Below are 21,173 nucleotides of genomic sequence, written 5' to 3'. Positions count from 1 at the left end.
AGAGAACTGAGCCACTCAAATATATACAGGAAAGCCTTCCATGCTAGGGGACAGCAAGTACAGATGATGTTTACTAGAACATTTTGTGAAAGGTTTTAGGCAGAAGAGTGGCATAATCTGATTTATGTTTTAAAGAAATTATTCTAACTGCTTTGCAGATAATAAACCACATTTGGGAAGGAGACAAAAGGCTGCTGGAAGGTTTTTGCCAGAGTTGGTGAGGGTAACCTGAACCAGAGTGCTGGTGGTGAAGATAATAGGAAGTGATTGTATATTTAGGTCAATGTTCTAAAGGAAGAATCCACTGGATAAGCTGATAGATTTGACGAAGAGTGGGAGTGAAGGAAAGTCCAGAACATTCCAAGGCTTTGGGCATGGCCACTAGAAGATGGATGTTACCATTTTTTGAGATAGGAAGACTGCAAGCACAGCCTGACATTCCAAACAGTGAATGAAGAGATCTGGTATTAACATGTTTAACAAGCATGTAAAGTAGGAGATCATAAGCACAAAAATTCAGAATTTAAGGGGAAGATCAAGGCTAAAAACACATTTAGGAGTCATCGGCAAATAGGGTGGTGTTTAAAGCCATGAGCAGAGATGTGACCATCCAGAAAATGAGTACAGAGGACAGAAAAGAGAAAAGGCAAAGAAGTCCAAGAAACAATGACTAGTAAAATAAGAGAGAGAGAAAGAAAGATGAAATCAGTCGGGTCAAATGCTGCTGCTTGGTCAAAGAAGAGAAAAAGCAAGAACTGATCACTGGATTTACCAACGTAAAGGTCACTGGTATACTTGATAAGATCTGCTGTGGTGGAGCTGGGTATGGGAAAGGGCAAAAGCCTGAACAGAGTGGGTTTAGGAGAAAATGTTAGGAAATGAGCATAGCTAGCTCAGAAAACACATTTAAGGAGTTCTGTTTTAAAAAGAAGCAGAGAAATGAGACATTAGATAAAAAAAAAAGAAAGCTTTTTTTTTTTTTAAGCTGGGAAATATTTAGGGGAAGCTAGGTGAGACATATATGGAAATCTTAGTACACTCAATCCCTTCAGATGCATGGTTTTAAACTGTATAAGCAAAACTATGGATCTTGATTTTCCCATTATGCTATTCTTTCCTGGAAAATCATTTGGCTATGGATTATTAGTAATGATGCAGCCTTTATTTTAGGGAATTTTTTATATTATTCTAGGGAAAACTCTTAATAGCTCCTTAAAAATGAAAAAATAACAAATATGTAATACTTCTTTAATTTTTTTCAATTTAAGACAACTATCAAGTACTTCTAATTATGTCAGGTTCATGATGATTAAAGTAAAAGCATTAGACACAATTCTGTTTATTGGATTTCTCTATATATTACAAGTCAAGGAAACACTGTAGCACATTTTGGCCACTTGTTCCTGTACAGCCAAAATCTCATATAAGGTTTTAAAATTATTTAAATACTGATCAAAGTCACCACTTAAAATAAACGGTAAATAAAATAAAGAAGCTGTCTCAACTATGAAACTAAAAATAGCCTCATTTCTATCTAGTTGACTTACAGCCCCTCTATAAACAAACAATACTTCCTTCAGAAGTGGGAAGGCTGTGAAATTATTTGTTACTATTGAAACACAAGTCATCTCTTAGTCCCATCTAGTGTTCAAAAGCAGAAATGTAACCAAGAAGAAATACAATGAAGAACAACTAATGGTGAAATGTTTGGCAAACTGCCGCTCCCTGTGCCTTTCCTTTCTTCAGGGTTTTTATGTGTATTGATAAGAAAGTCCATTTCAAAACAATTTTTAAGTCCATTTCACAAGTAAGTACAAATTATTTATGAAGGCTGCTAAGACCCAAATCAGACCTAGATTGGTAGATAATAATAGAAATAAGAATTCATGAAGAACCCACACTTGTCATATAAAGTGAGCAAACATTAAGACCCTCATTTTATGGAAACACTGAGAGGTTAAGTGATTTCAGGTTGAAAGTAAAGGGCCCTAGTTTCATCAGTCACTGGCAAAAGCTAAACAAAACTGATGCACACACACTGGGCTCCCCAGATCTCGGCAGAGAGTCAGATAAGAACATTTCAAGTTGCTCACTTAAGGAACACATCAAAGTCTTCATTTCAAGCAATAATGGTTTAGATTCTTTGAACAAATACAGCACACTTGGTCTCTGCTGCTGCTGCTGCTAAGTCACTTCAGTCGTGTCCAACTTTGTGCGACCCCACAGACAGCAGCCCACCAGGCTCCGTCGTCCCTGGGATTCTCCAGGCAAGAACACTGGAGTGGGCTGCCACTGCCTTCTCCAATGCATGAAAATGAAAAGTGAAAGTGAAGTCGCTCAGTTGTGTCTGACTTTTAGCGACCCCATGGACTGCAGCCCACCAGGCTTCTCTGTCCATGGGATTTTCCAGGCAAGAGTACTGGAGTGGGGTGCCATTCCAGAGCATGATGACTGCCAATTTCTTTCCCGGCACCTACTTTCCCGGCTCCCACTCTGTGCTAACTCTTCAGGGCTTCCATCACTCTGTTTTACTAAGCCCCAGACCTTATCCCGAGTCATCTCATTCTCCTTTTCATCCTTAATTCATTTCCAAGCCCATTCCCTACTGAGGCTGTTTTCAATATCCATAATTTGCTTCAAGCATAAAACCTGATTTTCACTAACAAGGTGACTACCAGGAAGAGACAAAGGAGGTGCCATCTCATCACCCTAACATCAATGCTCCTTTCAAGTCTTCATTTTCTCCACACTGAGAGAAGAAAGCTCGTTTCTCCCCAAGGCCAGCCCTTCTCCTATGGGACTGGGGTCCTCAATTATCCAGTCTCAGATGTCTCCACTCTTGCTCAACAGTGGCTTCTTTCCTTCAGCCTACAACCAAGTCCAACACCTGAGGGGCTTACTCCCTCTGAGACAATAACCCACTTTCACCTTCAGGGCTAAACTTCTCTGCCCGATGTGCCTTACGGACATCTCTTTCAGTCAGTTCAGTTCAGTCGCTCAGTTGTGGCCGACTCTTTTTTGCAACCCCATGGACTGCAACACCCCAGGCTTCCGTGTCCCTCATCAGCTCCTGGAGTTTGCTCAAATTCATGTCTGTCAAGTCAGTGATGTCATCCAACCATCTCATCCTCTGTTGTCCCCTTCTCCTCCTGCCTTCAATCTTTCTCAGCATCAAGGTCTTTTCCAAAGAGTCAGTACTTCGCATAACGGCCAGCTCTTTTTAACATTTTGCAAACTGGTTTCTGTTTCTGAAATTCTTACTTTAATCCTCACAACATCTTGTGAGATAGGGACTATTAACCCTTTTTGCAAAGAGGGCACCTAAAGCTTAGAAGGACTAAGTCACTTACTGAATACCCCAAACATATCCCTGTTTGCTCCATGGACTTAAACATAAGTCAGTGCTTTCCTTGGCCAGAACTATTTCATCCCAACTTCTAAGTACTAACTCCTATCATTCTTTATGATCCAGTTCAAATTCCATGTCCCCAGGAAGATCTTTCTGAGAAAGCTTCCGTGAGTCAGTCAGTCCTTCCTTCCACATGCCACTACAGACAGCAAGCAGTTGGTTCTAATAATTAAGCGCTAACCACCATGGCCTCTGCAGCCAAGACAGAGGTGTTGGGTTTCTCTCTGTTCCCAGACACCGAGCCTCTCAAGACTGAAGTGCAGAGGTCCCTAGGTCCCTGTCATCTCTGTAACTCGCCAGCACCATCAAGGGGTGTTTCTCGAATATAATGGTTGATGACATACACACTGCTCTGAAAAACTGACAACAAGATGCAAACTTTTCAACATTATTTGGGGAGACACATAAAATTACTATTACTCTTAATGTATACATGTAAAACAGCCCAACTACTAGTAACAAAAGTGTAGAGAAAACCCAGAGATAAACCAATTTTTATTCTAATATATGTATACTATTCGCTCTCATTAAAAACTACTACAACCCTACATAAACTTAAATCCCACATAGCATTTCTCTTTGAAAGAAATGTTTTAGTGCAATTAAACATGCAGTACCACAAATGTGTGTGTGTGTGTGAGTGCACGCATGCACACGTGCATTCAAGCACACTTTCAAATTCCCACTAAGGTAAAAAGAGATAAGATCACTTCCCAATTCAGAGGGAAAAAAAATCTCATTTTCAAACTATTTTAAATTGGGAAAGCAATCCAATTTGTAACCTCAATTACATACCTAAGTAACTAATTTATGCAGATAAAAACCATTCCAAAATTCAAAGATCAAAGAACATAGTATTTAATAAGGTTGGAGAAACTGCAGTGCACATAAGTTATTTTCAATATGCCTTAATTGCATATCGAGGAAGAGAACACACTGTTATTCTTTTTCTGACAATTAACAAAATATAACTTCAACAGTTAGAAGTGTAAGTCTATCTTCAAAGTACATTCCATTCTAAAAATAATTTTTGGTTGTGCTCGTAAAACTGCAAAATCATTGCTGAAAGAGATCAATTTTTTCCCCTGCTCTTTCTAATAGGAAACCAGGATGCTTCCTATTCCCTAGGCATTTGGCATCAAAGAAAAATGTGATACATTCTCCTAGACTTTTTTGTTACTTTTTTTTTCCCAGAAGAATGAATGCTTTTAAAGGAAATACATATTATGTCAAATAAGGAACCTACACTTTTAAAACCCTATAATATTTATAGGACCACAAGAATAACTGAAACATTCACCCATTGTGTTATATCAGGCAAAAGCTGTTTTTAAAAAGTTCTCCCTGAAGCAATCAGAACTTTAAAAGCAAAAAGCTCTCATTTCAACAGATTCTAATAAATAAAGTATCATTTATTAATAAAAGGACTGGATCCCAATTGTCATGTTGGTACTGCCATCAACACAGCACATCAAACACAGGAGGGAGAGAAATATGTTCCACCCAGGACAGATTCCAGTATTTCTAAATTCATAGTTTTCTCATCTACTCACTCATTCAAGACAGGTATGGATAATTTTAAATGAAAAGCCACCAGTTTGCGGAAAATATGAGAAAGAGAAGAACATGGTAAGCAATACAATGAGGATTCAATCAGCAAATCCAGGCTGTGGCAGAGTCAACAGGACAAACAATCTGGTTTCTTAAATAAAAGTTACAGTGGGAAGAAAACGATGAAGGAATAGGAAACTATAAATTAAAAGAGATCAAGACAGACATCAAAGCAATCATAAAATGCACACCCTATTTGGACCAAAAGCTAATAAACCAAGAGGGGGATAATGTTTTAGTATGTTAGTGACATGATGCTATTTATAACTTTATATATTTGAAAAAAGAAAAAGAAGTTCTATCTTTAGAAGATACACATTCAGACACGAAATGCTATGGAATCTGGAATCTGCTTCAAAACAGTCCTGGAGTTGGGATTTTAGAGTAGGAAACACCGGAAACAAAACTGGCATATATTGATAATCGCCAGTAGTAGGTAACGCCTGCAGGAGGTCACTCTAGTGTTCTAACTTTTGTATATACCTGAAATGGTTTGTATTTCAGTAACAAATTTGATTGCAAACTGAATAAAAAAGACATCCTATGAGGAAAATTATGCTTTGCAGAAAAAAGCTGGATAAAACTTACTATACTATTCAAAAGTACTTGATTCTATGTGATGTGATCATGGAACTACTTTAAAAAATTCTGTGAAAACCATACATAAAATATAATTCAGATTTTTCTAGTTCATCTTTATTTATTTATTTACTTTACAATACTGTATTGGTTTTGCCATACATTGACATGAATCCACCACAGGTGTACAGTCTAAACAGCAAATAGCTTTCAATGTCTCTCCTTTTTTAAAACAACGCAAGTAAAACTGATGACTGTGTAGGAATCCAATCTAAGAAGTAATGGAAATTATTAATGGCTCTATTGAATATTTAACCATACACACACTAAAAGGTCAGGAAACAAATTTTCCTAAAGCTGAGCTACATTTACATAAATTAACATCCATTTGCTACTGCAACATTAGCCACATTTTATAAAGATAACTGTCACTTCTCAATGCAAGTATTGTCCAGAAGGAACTAAACCATGCAGAAATGCCTTTCACCAGCAAAGTATAGTTTCATCAGTGAACATGAATTAGGTATGAAAAATCATTATTTCAACTGCCTAATCAAAACCTTATGGCTTTACTATAACCCTTTCATGATTATGTAATTTTATAATTATGTTGCTCCTGCCACTTTATGTAATATAGCCAAAACCATTAAGGGTTAAAAACAATATTCCTCAATTAATAATTTGTATTGTCATTATAAATAGTAAAATTAGCTACTGGGCATGAAAATATGAAAGGAAGATTAAAAATATTTTCTTAAGAAATGAGAGAAGACACCTCAGATGAGGGGGGAAGTGTGAATCTATGTGTGCACTCATGTGGGAGTGTGGTACGAACTGTGCTTCCACAGGAGGTAGTCAACTAAATTACAAATCACAAAGTAGAGCTAAAGGACGTTATTTAGAAACGTGCCATATGGAACAGGTAAAGTTAAAAATCCGAAATGAGAAAGAGCAGGACAGAATACTGTTATTTGTGTTCTCTGCTTTGCATTATGACTGGTTTTAAATAAGTACTTGAATAAACACCAATTAGAAAATGCACACAGCAATGAAAAATGTCTCACCAATAGTCATAGCTCTCATCCCAGTTGTCAAAATGTACGAGGAAACGATTGTCCACCATATCTGTTACCGTAGCAACACAGATGAATGCAGGGTTCTTTTTGTCTACAGCTTCAAGCTTCATTCCAACTCGAAAGCCTGATGGGATCACTGTCTATGAAATATACAGATTTAATTAGAGATAAGCACACACTTAACAACAAGGACCTGTACCCTCTCTGCACCCTTGCTTGAAAGCCTGGCATCCATCAGCTGTATTCACATAATTTAAAAATCATAGACCAGTTTTGCAGCAGAGTTGCTTTTCAAGAAGCAGCAATAAGAAAAATGCCCCGTTGCTACACCCAATTAATTATCTGGACCTTTAAAGCAAACACACCCACAACCTTGAGAAGTTTACTTAATCTTAACATGTGTCTTGGTACTTTAGATGACGATGCTAGTTAGGCAAGTTTTATGTGTGTATAGTTTACTTTCAGTTTCTCTCTTCCTTTATTGACTTAACAATGAAAATTATTTCATCTAAAATATGCACATAATCAAGTTAAAAATGTGTGTAAGTCAGTACAGATTCACTCCCACTTCTGAAAAATCTTTCAAAAGGGTACTCTACTAAAAGTAGGCCATCTTCCTATATGAAAGGCTGGAAATTATTACAACTTTGATTCAACAATCCAGATGTTATTCACAATAGCACCCAAAGAGCTGGCTGTTAATACATACAAAATAGCTTGTAATATAAGGAAATCCACAGATTATTGGCCATCTGGGACATGAAACAAAAACAATAAAAATTCAAGTCAGATGCAGTACTTGAAATGCTGTGGATGTAAACATTCCTCAAAATATTTCATGAAGAAAAAGATCCTAATCTCGGAGAAGTACTTGGATATCAGTAGTATCAATCAAAACATACTACAAGTCATTTCTGCCCTTCAGAAAAAATCTTTCTGTCCAGACTGAAGCATACAGACACTTTTCTCATTACTTTAAGCAAAATAGATGTTATCTCTTTTTACTATAATTATACAGCTATCATCACAAAAATGCAAACAGGCAAGTATCTGAATATGTTAGAGTGAAGTCCTGTCTCAGGCACTAATGCTACACAGATTCTGTTACTATATATTTAAGCCCTGGACTTCTGTATCAAACCGTAAGTATTTGAGTATTCTGAGGTAGAGAAATCTAGAAATATAAAAATTAGTTACATACCAAACAGACATGGCCCAAGATTCAGTTTTGTACTAGCAATGCACAGAATTTAAGATGATGGTCAGTGGCTCAAATACCTGACTGAACTCATCATCAGAGAACCAGACAAGGATTAGGAAACTTGGAGCCGTGACAGCAAGCCAATTGCTGAGTTTTCCACCTGACTGGCCTCCCTCATCTTGAAGGAGAATGCCGACTGACTATGCAGCATGTACATCTCAGCAATTAAGCTATCTTCTCAATTAAGATATTTAAAAATAATAATCTGGCTCATTATCTCTATTAATTACCTAAATGCATGCACGTGCGTGCACACACACAGCAGCTTCCAGTTCTCTAACTCTAGCTGGCCTACGTTCAATTGGATTAGACAATGTTTCAGCCATTAGACTTGTTGCCCTCAAAACACCTGGATAATGTAATTTCCCAAGTGGAGAGTATGTGGAGTAGGTAGGAAGGTTTTTCTCATTCCTGATATCTGGAGGGAATCCCTAGTGAAATATGATGGCCTCTCTCCACACTCACACACTGTCGCCTAACTGGTGAATCTGGAAGGAAGAAGTGGTCACACCGTTAAGCTGGCCTACAGGGCATATAGTTTCCACTCTGCTACCCTCTAGGAGCAAGCTCTGTCCTGCAAGATGGTAGTCTGCCCTGGTCCAGTGCTAATGGGCTAGAGTGGTGAGGTTGGAAGGGCCAATAAATCTCTAACTCCAGGGCTCAGAATCAAGAGACTCATTTGTCAGCAGATATAGGCCATGCATGTACTCCAACTGAGCTCTCATCAACTATAAAGGTGAGATTCTGGCTTTCCACCTGCTTGTCCTCTATTCTTTCCAATTAGATCAGAACTTGATCAGGGTAGAACACTGTAACATATCAGGCCTCCTCAGAGATGCCCATAGTTTAAGAAGTAGAAAATACAAACACATCTGGACTTTGCTCCTGTTAACACTGCTAAACAGAGCTAGAAGCTGGAGAAAAGATTTAAATGATAGTCTCTAGCATGCAAATTCAAATATGGTTACATTCATCTCACTATGGGAATCCTATCTGAACAGTACTCCTAAAATCAAGTGACCATAACCATAAATGTCCCAGTCAACTTAGTTTGCTTAGGCACCTTAACTGTAAAGTATACCTACGTTTTATACTATGTTGCCTTTTACTATTTAATTTTTTAAAAAGACAGCCATGATATGGTTAAAAACAGATATTTATTCATGGTAATTTTTAGTTAATTTTACAGCTTAAGAGCACCTTATTTACCAAAGCAATAACATTTATTATAGTTTCTTGTTATCACTTGTAATTTATCCAAGGAAATACTCAAAAGCCACTTCCTGTGAAAGAAAAAGTATCTTGGAGGTACTTACTATATTCTGATTTTCAAATAATGACTTGGGAGCAGCCTGAGCTTTGCACGTCTTGAGATAGGTCTGCCAATTAAATTCTTCTTCTTTATATCCTAGGATTCACACATATAGAGACAGTAAAATACCAAAATATTTCATACTTAGCTTTCCATTCTTACTTTTACCTGTAAATCCAACATGCCAAAATCAAGCCATCAAGTGACTTTTTAAATGGATAGTATTTAACTCATAATTAGGATTTAAGGATTTTTACACACAGGGTATTTATTTCCAACAAATTGTATTATTTTTTCAATTCCGAATGAATGATAATGGATGAAAGGAAAAGGTATGAGGTAGCAAATACACACTGTCCTCAGATGGACTTCTTTTCATTGCCAAACCATTTCTATCAGTATTTAGGTAGAATTCATTAGCAGTGAGCTGCAGTAGTTGAGTTTTCTGTTTCTCCCTCACTCATTCTATTTTGGGAGACTAACTTGTAGGAACAGTGGGACCCTGGAAAAAATGGTATTACAAGAGATAAAATCTTTCTAGCCTGTCACCACAAGAATGACAATTCAAGATTCATGAAGTGAGCATGTTGGCCAACTACAATAATGGAAATGTCCTTTCCTTAGTTTTCACCATTTCATGTTCAACACTGGTAAAGCCAACATCCCCTTTAAAAAGGAAATTGAGCATTTAATTTTATCGAGTAGATTCTCTTTTCTACTTCCATCAAAGTCCAGAAGGTGGTGTGAAAAGAAAAACAATTCACCACATATGAGGCCAATTTATGTAAAGGCTTACATATTTTCCTTTTTATCCTTCTTTTCTAGGTGTCTTTGCTCAATCCTTCAGTTATCTGGAAATACCATTCTGCCATTAATTTTTCACTTAAAACCGAAAGATGGCTTGTCCATTGAAATCCAATAACCCACCTCCACACCCCCCCAAAAGACCTCAATAACCCTGATGTACTAGCCAGTGAAGTTGCTCAGTTGTGTCAAACTCTTTGCGATCCCATGGACTGTAGCCTGCCAGGCTACTCTTATCTATGGAATTTTCCAGGCAAGAGTACTGGAGTGGGTTGCCATTTCCTTCTCCAGGGGATCTTCTTGACCCAGGGATCAAACCCAGGTCTCCCGCATTGGAGGCAGATGCTTTACCATCTAAGCCACCAGGGAAGCCCAATAATTGTGTGACAGACCAAAAATATCAGACTGGTAACCTGGTTCTTTCACATCAAGCAGACAATACTGAATGCAACATGAAAAGAAAGGAAGTAAGATATTATTAAATACCCTAGAGATGAACTGAAAAAGATACAATCTGTTATTCTTGGATATTTGGTAAACATGAAATAGGCAAAATCACTGGCAGACTGTAATATAAAAACTTAATAATAAAAGAGTAATCACTATTAGTTCAACCCTCACCCAAATTGCTTTTCAGTGTTATAGTCTCCTTTCCAGTCTCTTAAATATTAAGATAAGTTCAATGCATAGTTTCTCAAGGTTTTTACTTACTGAAATGTCAGTAAACACAGTTATATAAACAGGTTAGAAATAATTTTGTGATCAGTTATTTCAAGAAGGTATGCATGTATGTGTTGTGTGTGTGTGTGTGTGTATGTATGAGATAGAAATTTGTAGCTAAAACCTATAGTCAAAGTATCAAATAAGTGTTATGTGACATGCAAATAAGTGCATGGACATAATTTATTCTCTTAAGTAGGGTTCTATTTTTTTAATTTTTTTCACTTTAAAGAACATCTTTCATCATGAACAATAAGCTTAAATTTGGGCCCACCTGATTAACAAACATTTCTCATCATGAACAATAAGCTTAAATTTGGGCCCACCTGAATAACCACAAAGTCTGAATTCTCAAAAATCTAAATTACAATATAAGAAATTAAGTGTTTTCAGAATATAAAATATGAAATTAAAAAGTGGTAATACCTTTTGGAGGATGGAGTTTATGGCCAGTTTTCTCACACCACCCAACTGGATGGATATCCAGAGCATCGGCATTTACCCAGAAGTCGTAACAATCAGAGTATCCATCAAAGTGCAGCTTTATCCGGTATCCACAAACCTGTAATAGGTAAAGAATAGAACATTTGTGCACATGTACAAAAACAAATTAACATGATCTCAAGGATGATATGGATTATGTTAGAGCACCATTGTTAACAGCCACAAAAACAAGTGAACAAATAACAAAATCTAGGGGCAAACGTTATTTCGCTGGGAAGAGCTGAGCTAGGGGGTTCTGGCCTCATCCCTAGTGCCATTAGAAGCACATGGATATGGGTAAAGAATAATTCTCCCATGTAGACAAGTCCCCCTCTTTATCCCCTGCGTTGTACAAGCACAGGGTGCAGAGCTCCTGCAGGGGCCCAGCGTGGGTGCCCTATTGTGCACTGGCTCAGTGCTGGCTGGCTGTCCTTTACAAAGCTCCACACACAATGAGATCTGGCCAGACCAAGGCTGGTGCAGACATGGAGAGAAGTCAACAGTCTCCTTTCCACCAGTAGGAGAATTGGGAGAAAGAAGAGCCTCCCCAGTTCATACTTAAATGAAACAGGATCCCTGGAATGTGGTGAGAACTCACTTTATGTAACCCCTGCCCAACACTGAGGTCACACATCTGCTTAAATTAGGGCGGCACTTGGGGGAGTTCTAAGTTAAAAGAGTCACGTGGGTTTATGGAACCTCTGCCAGGTCACGCTTGGCACTAGGCTCGCAGAAGTTCAGCCTCTCACTCTTCTTCCCATTAGCACAGCAGATGGGTTCTATGTTCTGTAGGAGCCAAACTTCTTACAAGACCACTAAGTCACTGAAGGAAAATTATAAGCAAAACTAATACACAAGATCATCTGATTCTTGGAGGTAAATTTTAAAAGATACTTCTCCCAACTCAAGGGAGAGAACGAGTCAAGCACACAAAGGAAAGGGAAAAAAAAGTTCTCAAGAGTTCTCTATTACTCTAAACAGTAATATATTGTACTAAGTGAAAATGAAGTCGCTCAGTCGTGCTGACTCTTTGCCACCCCATGGACAGTAGCCTGCACCAAGCTCCTCCATCCATGGGATTTTCTAGGCAAGAGTACTGGAGTGGATTGCCATTTCCTTCTCCAGGGAATCTTTCCGACCCAGGGATCGAACCCAGGTCTCCCACATTGTAGACAGACGCTTTACTATCTAAGCCACCAGGGAGGTCCATATATTGTACTAAGATACACATAATTGACTTGGACATTTTTTCCTAAAAAACTTCAGAGATACCTTGAAATACTAAAAATAATACAAATATCTGTTGGTCTGTCTCTTATGTCAAGAAACATAGTATGGCAAAGGCTATGGTGTCAAATGGACCAGGGTCAAATCATGGTTCTACTACTTTGAAGCTGTGTGATCTTGTATACCTCACTTAACTTCTCTGAGCCTCAATTCCTTCAACTATAGAACAGGGATGAAAAAGGTTTCTTGCAAAGATTAAATGAGGTAATGTTTACAAAACACTAAGTACTGTGCCTGGCATAAAGGAAGTGTTCAACAAATGGCATCTTTTCCCATTATTAAAACCCTATAAGCACTATTTTATTTTTAAAATAAAGATGAGCCAAAGCTTACCTCAGCCACAGTCAGGACACAATACACAGACTGATGTTCAGGGTCCACGCCTTCTAGTTTCATGCCAACTTTAAATCCATTTTTGTTATATGGAAAAGACTGATACTAAAATGTAAAATGACAGCAGTTTTAGTGAGTGATAATCATTCTTAAGACTATATAACCAAGTCACAAACAGCTCTTAAAAATGCAGGGGAAAAAAAAAGGATCACCGAGTCATCTCATGTGAAAATGGACAAAGCAATGAGGTGACAGAAAAGGAAATTCAAATGTTTTACATATTCGAAAAGATGATCAACCTCCCCCATAAGAGTCATACAAAGTAAAATTACAGTAAAATAGATTCCACCTATCAGACTGATAAAGATCTAAAAGTTTGGTTACAGTACACTAGCAAAGCTCTAGGGAAAGAGATGTATAAATAGATTGTTAATAGGGATATAAATTTGTACAACCTCTAGCAATCTCCTGAGATCTATAAAAAATAACATTCTCTTTGACTCAGCAATTTCAATCCTAGGAAGTTACCCAACAGAGATAGCCACATATGTGCAAAATGAGCAATGTATGAGGCTATTCACTAAAGCATTTACTTAGCAAAAGATTCATGTATATATATTATATATTCCACATAGTGGAGAAGGAAATGACAACCCACTCCAATATTTTTGCCTGGAAAATTCCATGGACAGGAGCCTGGCGGGCTACAGTCTATGGGGTTGCAAAGAGTCGGACATGACTGAGCACACTCGCAGTCCATATATACAAATAGTATTTCATCTTATGTCTGTCCCATAATAACGTGAGCTGGTCTCTACTGACTGACACATGTATGTGTGTAACACTCATGTGATATATATATGACATACATATATGACATTTATGTCAACCACAGTATGGACCAGTTTATATTATTATGGAACAAACATAAGATGGAATACTATGTATGAGGAGAAAAGACTGATGAAGTGGGTAAATGACCTGAGACGGAATAATCTCCAAACTCAGACAAAAAAGCAAAGTTCAAAACAGTATGTGACATACGTCATCATGTGATGACACAACAGTAGGGGGAAGATTTGAGGTAGGGGGAAGATTTGCTATATGTTGCTTATATGTACATGTAATTTTCTTATAGCACTTTATATTTTGAATCATATGAATGTATTGCTGATTCAAATAATTAACTGTATTTAAACTGTTTAAAGTGTAAAAAAGTCTATTATGCAAAGGACCAAAGTTGCAAAAAATAATTATATGGAACAAGTCATATGCAATCGCTATCATATCTGAATTAAACAGTCTTAATGTAAATGTAATCATCCCAACGTTTACTATTCACCACTTTTCAAAAAAAATTATTATTGAATATTCACCACTTCTTAAAAATGGTGTGTTAATATGTATGTAACAAAGTATTGATGGCAGATTTACTATATACCATGTGATATATAATTAAATCATTTAAATCAAAGGTCAGTGAACTACGATCTATGGGACACACTAGCCAACCACTGTTTTTGTGAATTAAATTCTACTGGAATATTAGCCATGTTCATTCATTTATACATTGCCTATGGCTGCTTTCATTACAAGAACAGAGTTAAGCTCTTATAAATGAGACCATATACTCCAGAAAGCCTACAAGATTTTCTATTGCCCTTTATGGAAAAAGTTTGCTGATCCCTGGTTTAGCCCAGTGACAGCAGTTCCTACTCAGAGCTACTTTTCTGATCTTAACGCACTTCTGATAAAAGATTTTTACTGTGGTTAATATAACAATGTTTTTTTTATGTTCTGTAATATTATGCAAACCTTAGTAAGTCATTTTTATTCTCTCAAAGCCATGACATTTTAGGCTAGTTTTTCTTTATCTACTAGTTTTTCAGTAGTAATAGAAGCATCCTTCTGCAAATCAATGCATGAAAGCCTAACAATTGTTGATGGAAAACAGCGTCTGTCTGTAGGTCTGTATTTGTATGTGTGTTGTGTGCCCATGCATGTGGCCCTAGGGAAGGTGTGCATATATGATGATAGTTACCCTCCAAGGTCCCCCTCCACATATGAAAAACAATGTTTGAAAACTTATCCCAAGTCACATTTCCTAGACAGACAGTAGAAACGGCAATACTAATCCCAGACCAGCATTCCAGCTCCTTTGCCCTTATGCACAATGCCTTCTAGAAGGGTGGGTACCTCCTTGAACAGCTTTGCCGGCACGGCCACAGCTTTCTCCTCTTCCAGGTAGGACGCCCAGCACCAAGCTTTCTTTCCTTTAGGAGGCAAACCTGAAAGGCAAGTGAGACTAAGCTGACCGAATTTCCAAATCTAGGACATCAGAGCAGGATACTTACTGTGAACTCTTACTTTCTAACTACCCCCAGGCCTGGCTCTTCTCTTACTTCCATGATGGATATTTCTCAATTTCTTTCCCTGACTCCTCTTCTGAAGAAATGAGAGCTAAAAAGTAAACTATGTGTATATCCAGGAATGAGTTAGAAGAAAGGAACAGGAGAACTTAAAGTACTTTTAAAAACTTAAAGTACTTTTAAAAACTTAAAGTACTTAAAGTAAAGTACTAAAGTAAATAAAGGAGACGCAATAGGAAGCCAAGATAGACCAGAATCATGGAAGCTCAGCAAGCCAAAGTGTCTAGGAGCAGGATGCTCCAAAGTTTTTTCCTAATGAATCAAGAAGCTGAGAACTGAGAAAAGGTCAGTGCACAGAGTAACTTAGGGACTGGCTGCTAACTTGGAGAAAGGGGGGTAAAAAAAAATCAATGCATCCAAGGCCAAATTTTAAGTTGCAAAAGAACACATAAATGATAAAGATACGGAGTCTATAGCAATTTTATTTGGGGTTAATTTAACAAAAAATGAAGAAAGGATATATAATGTTAGGCTTGATGGGTTTTAAAATTGAGGGAAAGATATTTGGAGATGAGCTTAGAACAGGCAATAATAAAGCACATGAAGAGGAAGAAAATGGAAGAGCTGAGAGAGGGAAATGACTGAAGCAACAAGGCCACTGAAGGGCCAGAGCCCCGAGGGTAGCAGCAATGAAGGGGAAGGGACAGAAAGGACAAAGAGGCAAAGTGCAGAGCAACTGAGACTTTGCTCCCTTTAATGTCAGTGATGGAATACAGAAGGCCATCCGAATGTAGAAGTTAGGCTGTGTGTTTGATGCAAGTAGAAACACCTCAAAGTGTTTTTAAGAGACGAACAAGGGAGGGATGTGGTTAAGCCCTGAAGAGAAGCACTGAGCTCAGGCCCTGATTCACGGGGACAATGTGATTGGCAGGTCAGGATGGGACTGTGCAAAGTACAGTGACCTAACATGGAAGACCAGCCGTGTAGATGTGGCAGGTCCTTCGACACAGCCTAGCGGGGCACACAGAAGCTTCTGGGGAGACAACCCAAGGTGCAGGATGAATAAGGCAGCAAGTTAGCCCACCAAGTACTGAAGGGCAGAGCCTGAGCTCTAGATTCCTCAGAGAATAAAGTGTTCCTCGAGAAATAAAGAAAGGAAAAAAGGGTACCCTGTCAGGAAGTTATGGTTGAGAGAAAACATTAAAAAAAAATCTAAAATTTTATGAAATGAGTAAGACCAGAGGTTTTAGTCAAAGTGCAGAAGTAAAAGAAACCTACCTGGTGGAAAAATAAATAACAGAAAATGATCTCAAGTTTTCCCTGACACTGCTTGAAACTTGCTAATTTCCACTTTCCCTTCGCCTTTTTCTACTTCTTCTAAACTCCAACTTTTATTGACACAATTTAATCAAAGAAAATCCCCAAACGATCCTTTAACTGCCATAGTGTGCATTACAATTAAGACTAAAATGTCTGCCTGTGTGAAATATTTTCAACTTCAGAAAATTACAAGTAAAACCTTCCTTGCATCAACTCACCCTGCTTTAATACAGCCGAATCACCTCGTCTTTTCCTTCGGGCTCTCTGTGAACCCCTCAGAATTCTCCCATCTTGTTTGTTTTCCTACAATAAGGCAGAAAAGTTTACGATTTTTAAAAGTTCATGAAATTGGCATCAATGAAAAGTTAGAGAGCTGTCAGAAAGCCTTTTTTTGCACTGTTCTTCAGTTTCACTTCATAACTTTGAAAGAAAGTAAGAATATAGGTCACTTGAGAACTCTGTTGCTCTTGGCCTGAGGTCCTTACAAAATAAGAATATTTCCAAGAATTACACTCTGTTATAGCACAGATACTGTTCCCACCTCTTTGAAAAGCTTTCTTCTTTCAGCTCCTTGACCTCTCTGGTCTGGGTCCCCTGGTACCTCACCGCCCCTCTTTCTTGGTCCCTTTGCTGACATCTCCTGCCATCTAATCCCCTTCTCTTCTTTATCCAATCACTCTCCTTAGGTTTGAAAGATCATCTGTCTGCTAAATATCCCCTATTTATATCTCGAGCTCTGACTCCATACTCATGTATCCAGATGCCTACCTGGGATTTTCGCTTGGACATCTAACGAGCATCTCAAATGCATGACGGCCAAAGTACTGTAAGTTCTATACTCCACTCTGGCCTTCCCATTCTGAAGAAATGGTATGATTCCAGTCAACAGCTCAAGCCAAAAAGCTCGGAGCTATCTCTCATTCTTCTTGCTCCCTCATATACCCTGCCAACTGTCTCAAAACCACTGCCCTCTATCTTAAACAGCCCTCTTATTTAGTCTACTACAATAAGCTTCCAGCTGGTTTCCCTGATTCTACTCTGTTCTCACATGTCAAAGCTGGAGTGATCATTTTAAAACATCGTATCAAAGTATTCCCCTTGCCCTCTACTTTCCAATGGCTTCCCAGCACACTCAGAGTAAAGTGACAACTCATGACTCTGGTTTACCATAAAGCCCTGGACTGCAGAGAACTCTTCAGTCTCATTTTACTCCACTCTTCTCTAGCCTTCAAGGCTCAGCAACCTTGTCTTATTTCCTAGAACAAAGCGTGCTTACACATGTTTTTACATTATGGTCTTTTCCCCAAACAATTCCATTGCCCTGCAGAGCTCCTTACTCCCAACTTTACATCAGCCTCCTTATTCAGATCATACTGTCCAAGCCACCCTCCCCTGGGAGGCCTCCTGATAACCCAGCTTAAACAGTCAGATTATCTCAATGCTCTATTGTACTTCTCATCATAGCGCTTATCACAGGCTGATATTTCCCCCAGTGGTTTACTGTATGACCCTGAGAAAAAAGATCCTGTCCTTCTGCCATCTTATTCATCTCTGCATTCCCAGCTCCTAAAACAGTGACTAACCAATAATCATTGCTCAGTATTGATCGCAAGGAAAATGCTTTGAGACTTCAAAGTTGTCTTTTCATATAGAGTTACTAATAAATACTTGAGAGATGAGATGTTTATGTTTTAATTAGCATATTTTGAATTAGTTTTCCTTAAATATATCTGACATTTATCTGCCATTTTCTACCTACTTGCATAGTATTATAAGATCTGTCTGCAATTTACCAAAATGAGATTGGCATTTTGCTGTCAAGAAGAATTTAAAATTAATTTGTGGAACTGAAGGTTCTGCCAGTGACTCTCTCACTCCAGCAATCAATTTGAGGACTTCCTACTTCTTCACCCTGAGGGAGGGGTACTATACTATTTATTATTCTCATCATGAGATGAGGACAGTGACACACAGGATAGGTGGGCACTCTGCTGATGGTAAAACAAGGTCACAGAAGCAGCACTGAAACCCTGGTGCTACCTGCAGAAGGAGCAGCCCTGTGGGTACTGACCATCTCATCCTCCCGCTCGTCTTCCTCCTTGGAGTCAGCTTTCAGGGATAACTTTGGCTTTTTCTTCCTACTACACTTAGAATCTTCTTCCTCGTTGTCTTCTCCCATGTCCCTTTCTTCCTTCTGATCTCTGCTGAATTCATAAACCCAAAAGAGTGACTAGGAAACAATACCCATCAAATATCTGCATGCTGATTAGCAATCCAAAAACCTTTTGACAATATTTAACCAGGAGGATAAATGTGTATGTATTAGAATATTATAGCTAAGAGACACTTCAGCCCAAAATCATGAATGACATTGTCATGATAGAAAGTGGAAATTAGCTTATATAAGAATTTATATAATTATTTATTATAATTATGTAATTAATGATTCACCTACAGGTGAAACAGGTTCTAACAAGTTTAAAATCATTGGTTTTACACAGCTACCATCCATACTAATAAAAGAATCGATTATGTGGAGCTATCCTAGTTTTTGGTGGCAATTTTAAAGCAACAATCTAGCAATTATTGAGAATGCCAAGTTCAATCAAAAAAGGCCAAACGTAATTTGGCAAAATACCAGATGGCCAACAAAACCAGACAATTCCCCAGCCTGTGCTGATTAAAATACATGAGAAACTCCACTAGAACATAAATACCAAGTCATTTATTTGCAGTACACAAGTATATGCAGGAAATACACCTTGTTAGTGATAAGCTGACCTCATCAGAGTCTCCCAAGGCAATCACACCACCATCAGTCACAGCTGATGGCCCTGTCTCAGAATCCTCGGTCTGTCCTGAGAACCACAGAGACACAATTACAAGACACTGCGGCCATTCACTGGATGCTCAGTCAGGGGAAGCTGTATTTCATTCATGGAGTTTTAGCTGAATTACCTAAGAACTCCCAAAATTCAGACCCAAGTACATTTTCACAAGCATCAGTATCACTAAAATGTGTATGTAGCCCAAAGAGATCTAAATACTCTTGGCTGGGAAGCAAATTAATGTAAACAAAAGACTAAGGAAAGAGGCCAAGATTGTATTGCAGGTAGGACATGAGCAGTGTAACTGAACTCAGACTGAAGCCACCTGGTCCAGCAGTGGGATCAGGGTCCACATGTCTCCAAAGGGAAAGTCTTGAGGGGTGGGGTGGAGTGGGGGAGAAGGCATTTGGAAGACAGACATCAGAGAACACTAAACCTCTCCATTCCCAAGCACCAGGGCCTTGGATTCTAAAACTCATTTTGTAAATGGAAAGTGGGCAAAAACCTACTTGTCTTTGATATGTCGAGCACAATTCTGGCTGCAGTAGTTTCCTCCAGAAAGACACTCATCTACGTTGCCATATTGACAACAATTCTCACAGAATTGAAGCCCTTCTACTTTCACTGGGTCCTTCAGCCTAAAAGGCATTCCAGTCTTCTCAGAAAAGACTAGAAGATGAAAAGAAGAAAAAAAAAAAAACTTAAAACCATGACAGAAATCGTGGCAAAATACATTTAAACTTTTTCTTCTAATAATTTTGTTAGCAACACAATAAAAAGGATAATGTTTGTTGAATGAATGAATGAACACTGACCAGTCCTTTGGGAGGGAGAGGTGGATGGGCTTAACCGGGATCACTCAAATCACTTACATAACAAAAACATCTGTAGAAAAGACAAGTAAAAGCTTGTCTAATGCTTTTTCTACAGAGTTCAAAGTAAAATGAAGAAAATTTCATTAGTCACTAAATTCAGAAGATGAAATTGTCCATCCATAGAATCCTTTTCAGCTGTTATCTTTTTGACAAAATTTAAAGAGTTATCTATGTTACATAATGTTTTTGATGAATTTTAGTTAATGGACTGAATCATCTTTCTATTTTCCTTTTAATGTAGCAGATCTCCTGAATCATAATTATCCATATTGTCTAGGAGTCCACATTTCCTTTCGTCTGAATCATTAGGCTAATCATTCATTCAGCAAACACTTATTAGGCACCCATTTATGCTAGATACTGATAATGACAGTACAGACCTTGCCCAAGAGAGCTCACAGTCTAGAAGAGAAGACAGGCAAGAAAACCAATATTTATAATAAAATGTGATACATGCAATAATTGAAGCATGAACAAGTTCCAGAAGCAGTGCAGAGGAAGAAGTGACTCATCCAGCCTGGGGTGGGGGTGGGGGGGTGGGGCAGTACAGTGGGGGACAGTGGGTAGTTCGAGAAAAGATTTTCTGATAGAAAGCCTCAATAGAGTTTTGAAGGCCAAAGAGAAATTTACCAACTGGACAAAGAGAGAAACAGCATCTTGGCCAGAAGAAACAGTGTGAGCAAAGGCAAGGAAGCCTGAAACCACATAGTCCTGGGAGAATTCTATGTAATTCAGTGCTGCTGGCCCTGCCAGAACACAGGGTACAAAGAACAGAACAGAGAGCAAAGAGACAAAAGCAAGCAGGTGGGTGTGGGTCACCCAGATCTTTGTATGTTTTGCTAAAGAGACAATAAGAAGTTGCTGAAGTGTCAGATAAGCAATCTACATCAGTTCCTCTGACTTCAG

At 38.3% G+C, this 21,173-nt stretch overlaps 1 protein-coding gene across 15 annotated transcripts in view; it reads right to left on the bottom strand.

The window, feature by feature from the left end:
• Nucleotides 1–21,173, bottom strand: part of L3MBTL3 (L3MBTL histone methyl-lysine binding protein 3) — a 103,261-nt gene that overhangs the window by 50,881 nt on the left and 31,207 nt on the right. For 10 of the 15 annotated variants that reach the window (XM_069598362.1, XM_069598369.1, XM_069598364.1 and 7 more), the window contains 8 exons: nt 19,902–20,061; nt 18,636–18,768; nt 16,783–16,867; nt 15,072–15,163; nt 12,876–12,980; nt 11,199–11,334; nt 9,253–9,344; nt 6,664–6,815 (listed from right to left, as the gene is read on the bottom strand). In XM_069598362.1, the coding sequence (XP_069454463.1) occupies nt 6,664–6,815; nt 9,253–9,344; nt 11,199–11,334; nt 12,876–12,980; nt 15,072–15,163; nt 16,783–16,867; nt 18,636–18,768; nt 19,902–20,061 (955 nt within the window). The remainder of the gene's footprint in view (nt 1–6,663; nt 6,816–9,252; nt 9,345–11,198; nt 11,335–12,875; nt 12,981–15,071; nt 15,164–16,782; nt 16,868–18,635; nt 18,769–19,901; nt 20,062–21,173) is intronic. The other 5 variants (XM_069598367.1, XM_069598376.1, XM_069598368.1 and 2 more) reach the window with 1 other exon arrangement.

This window comes from Ovis canadensis, chromosome 8, assembly GCF_042477335.2.
Source record: "Ovis canadensis isolate MfBH-ARS-UI-01 breed Bighorn chromosome 8, ARS-UI_OviCan_v2, whole genome shotgun sequence".
NCBI lineage: Eukaryota > Metazoa > Chordata > Mammalia > Artiodactyla > Bovidae > Ovis > Ovis canadensis.
The sequence above is the reverse complement of the archived record's forward strand: the minus strand, read 5'-3'. Positions and strand labels throughout refer to the sequence as shown.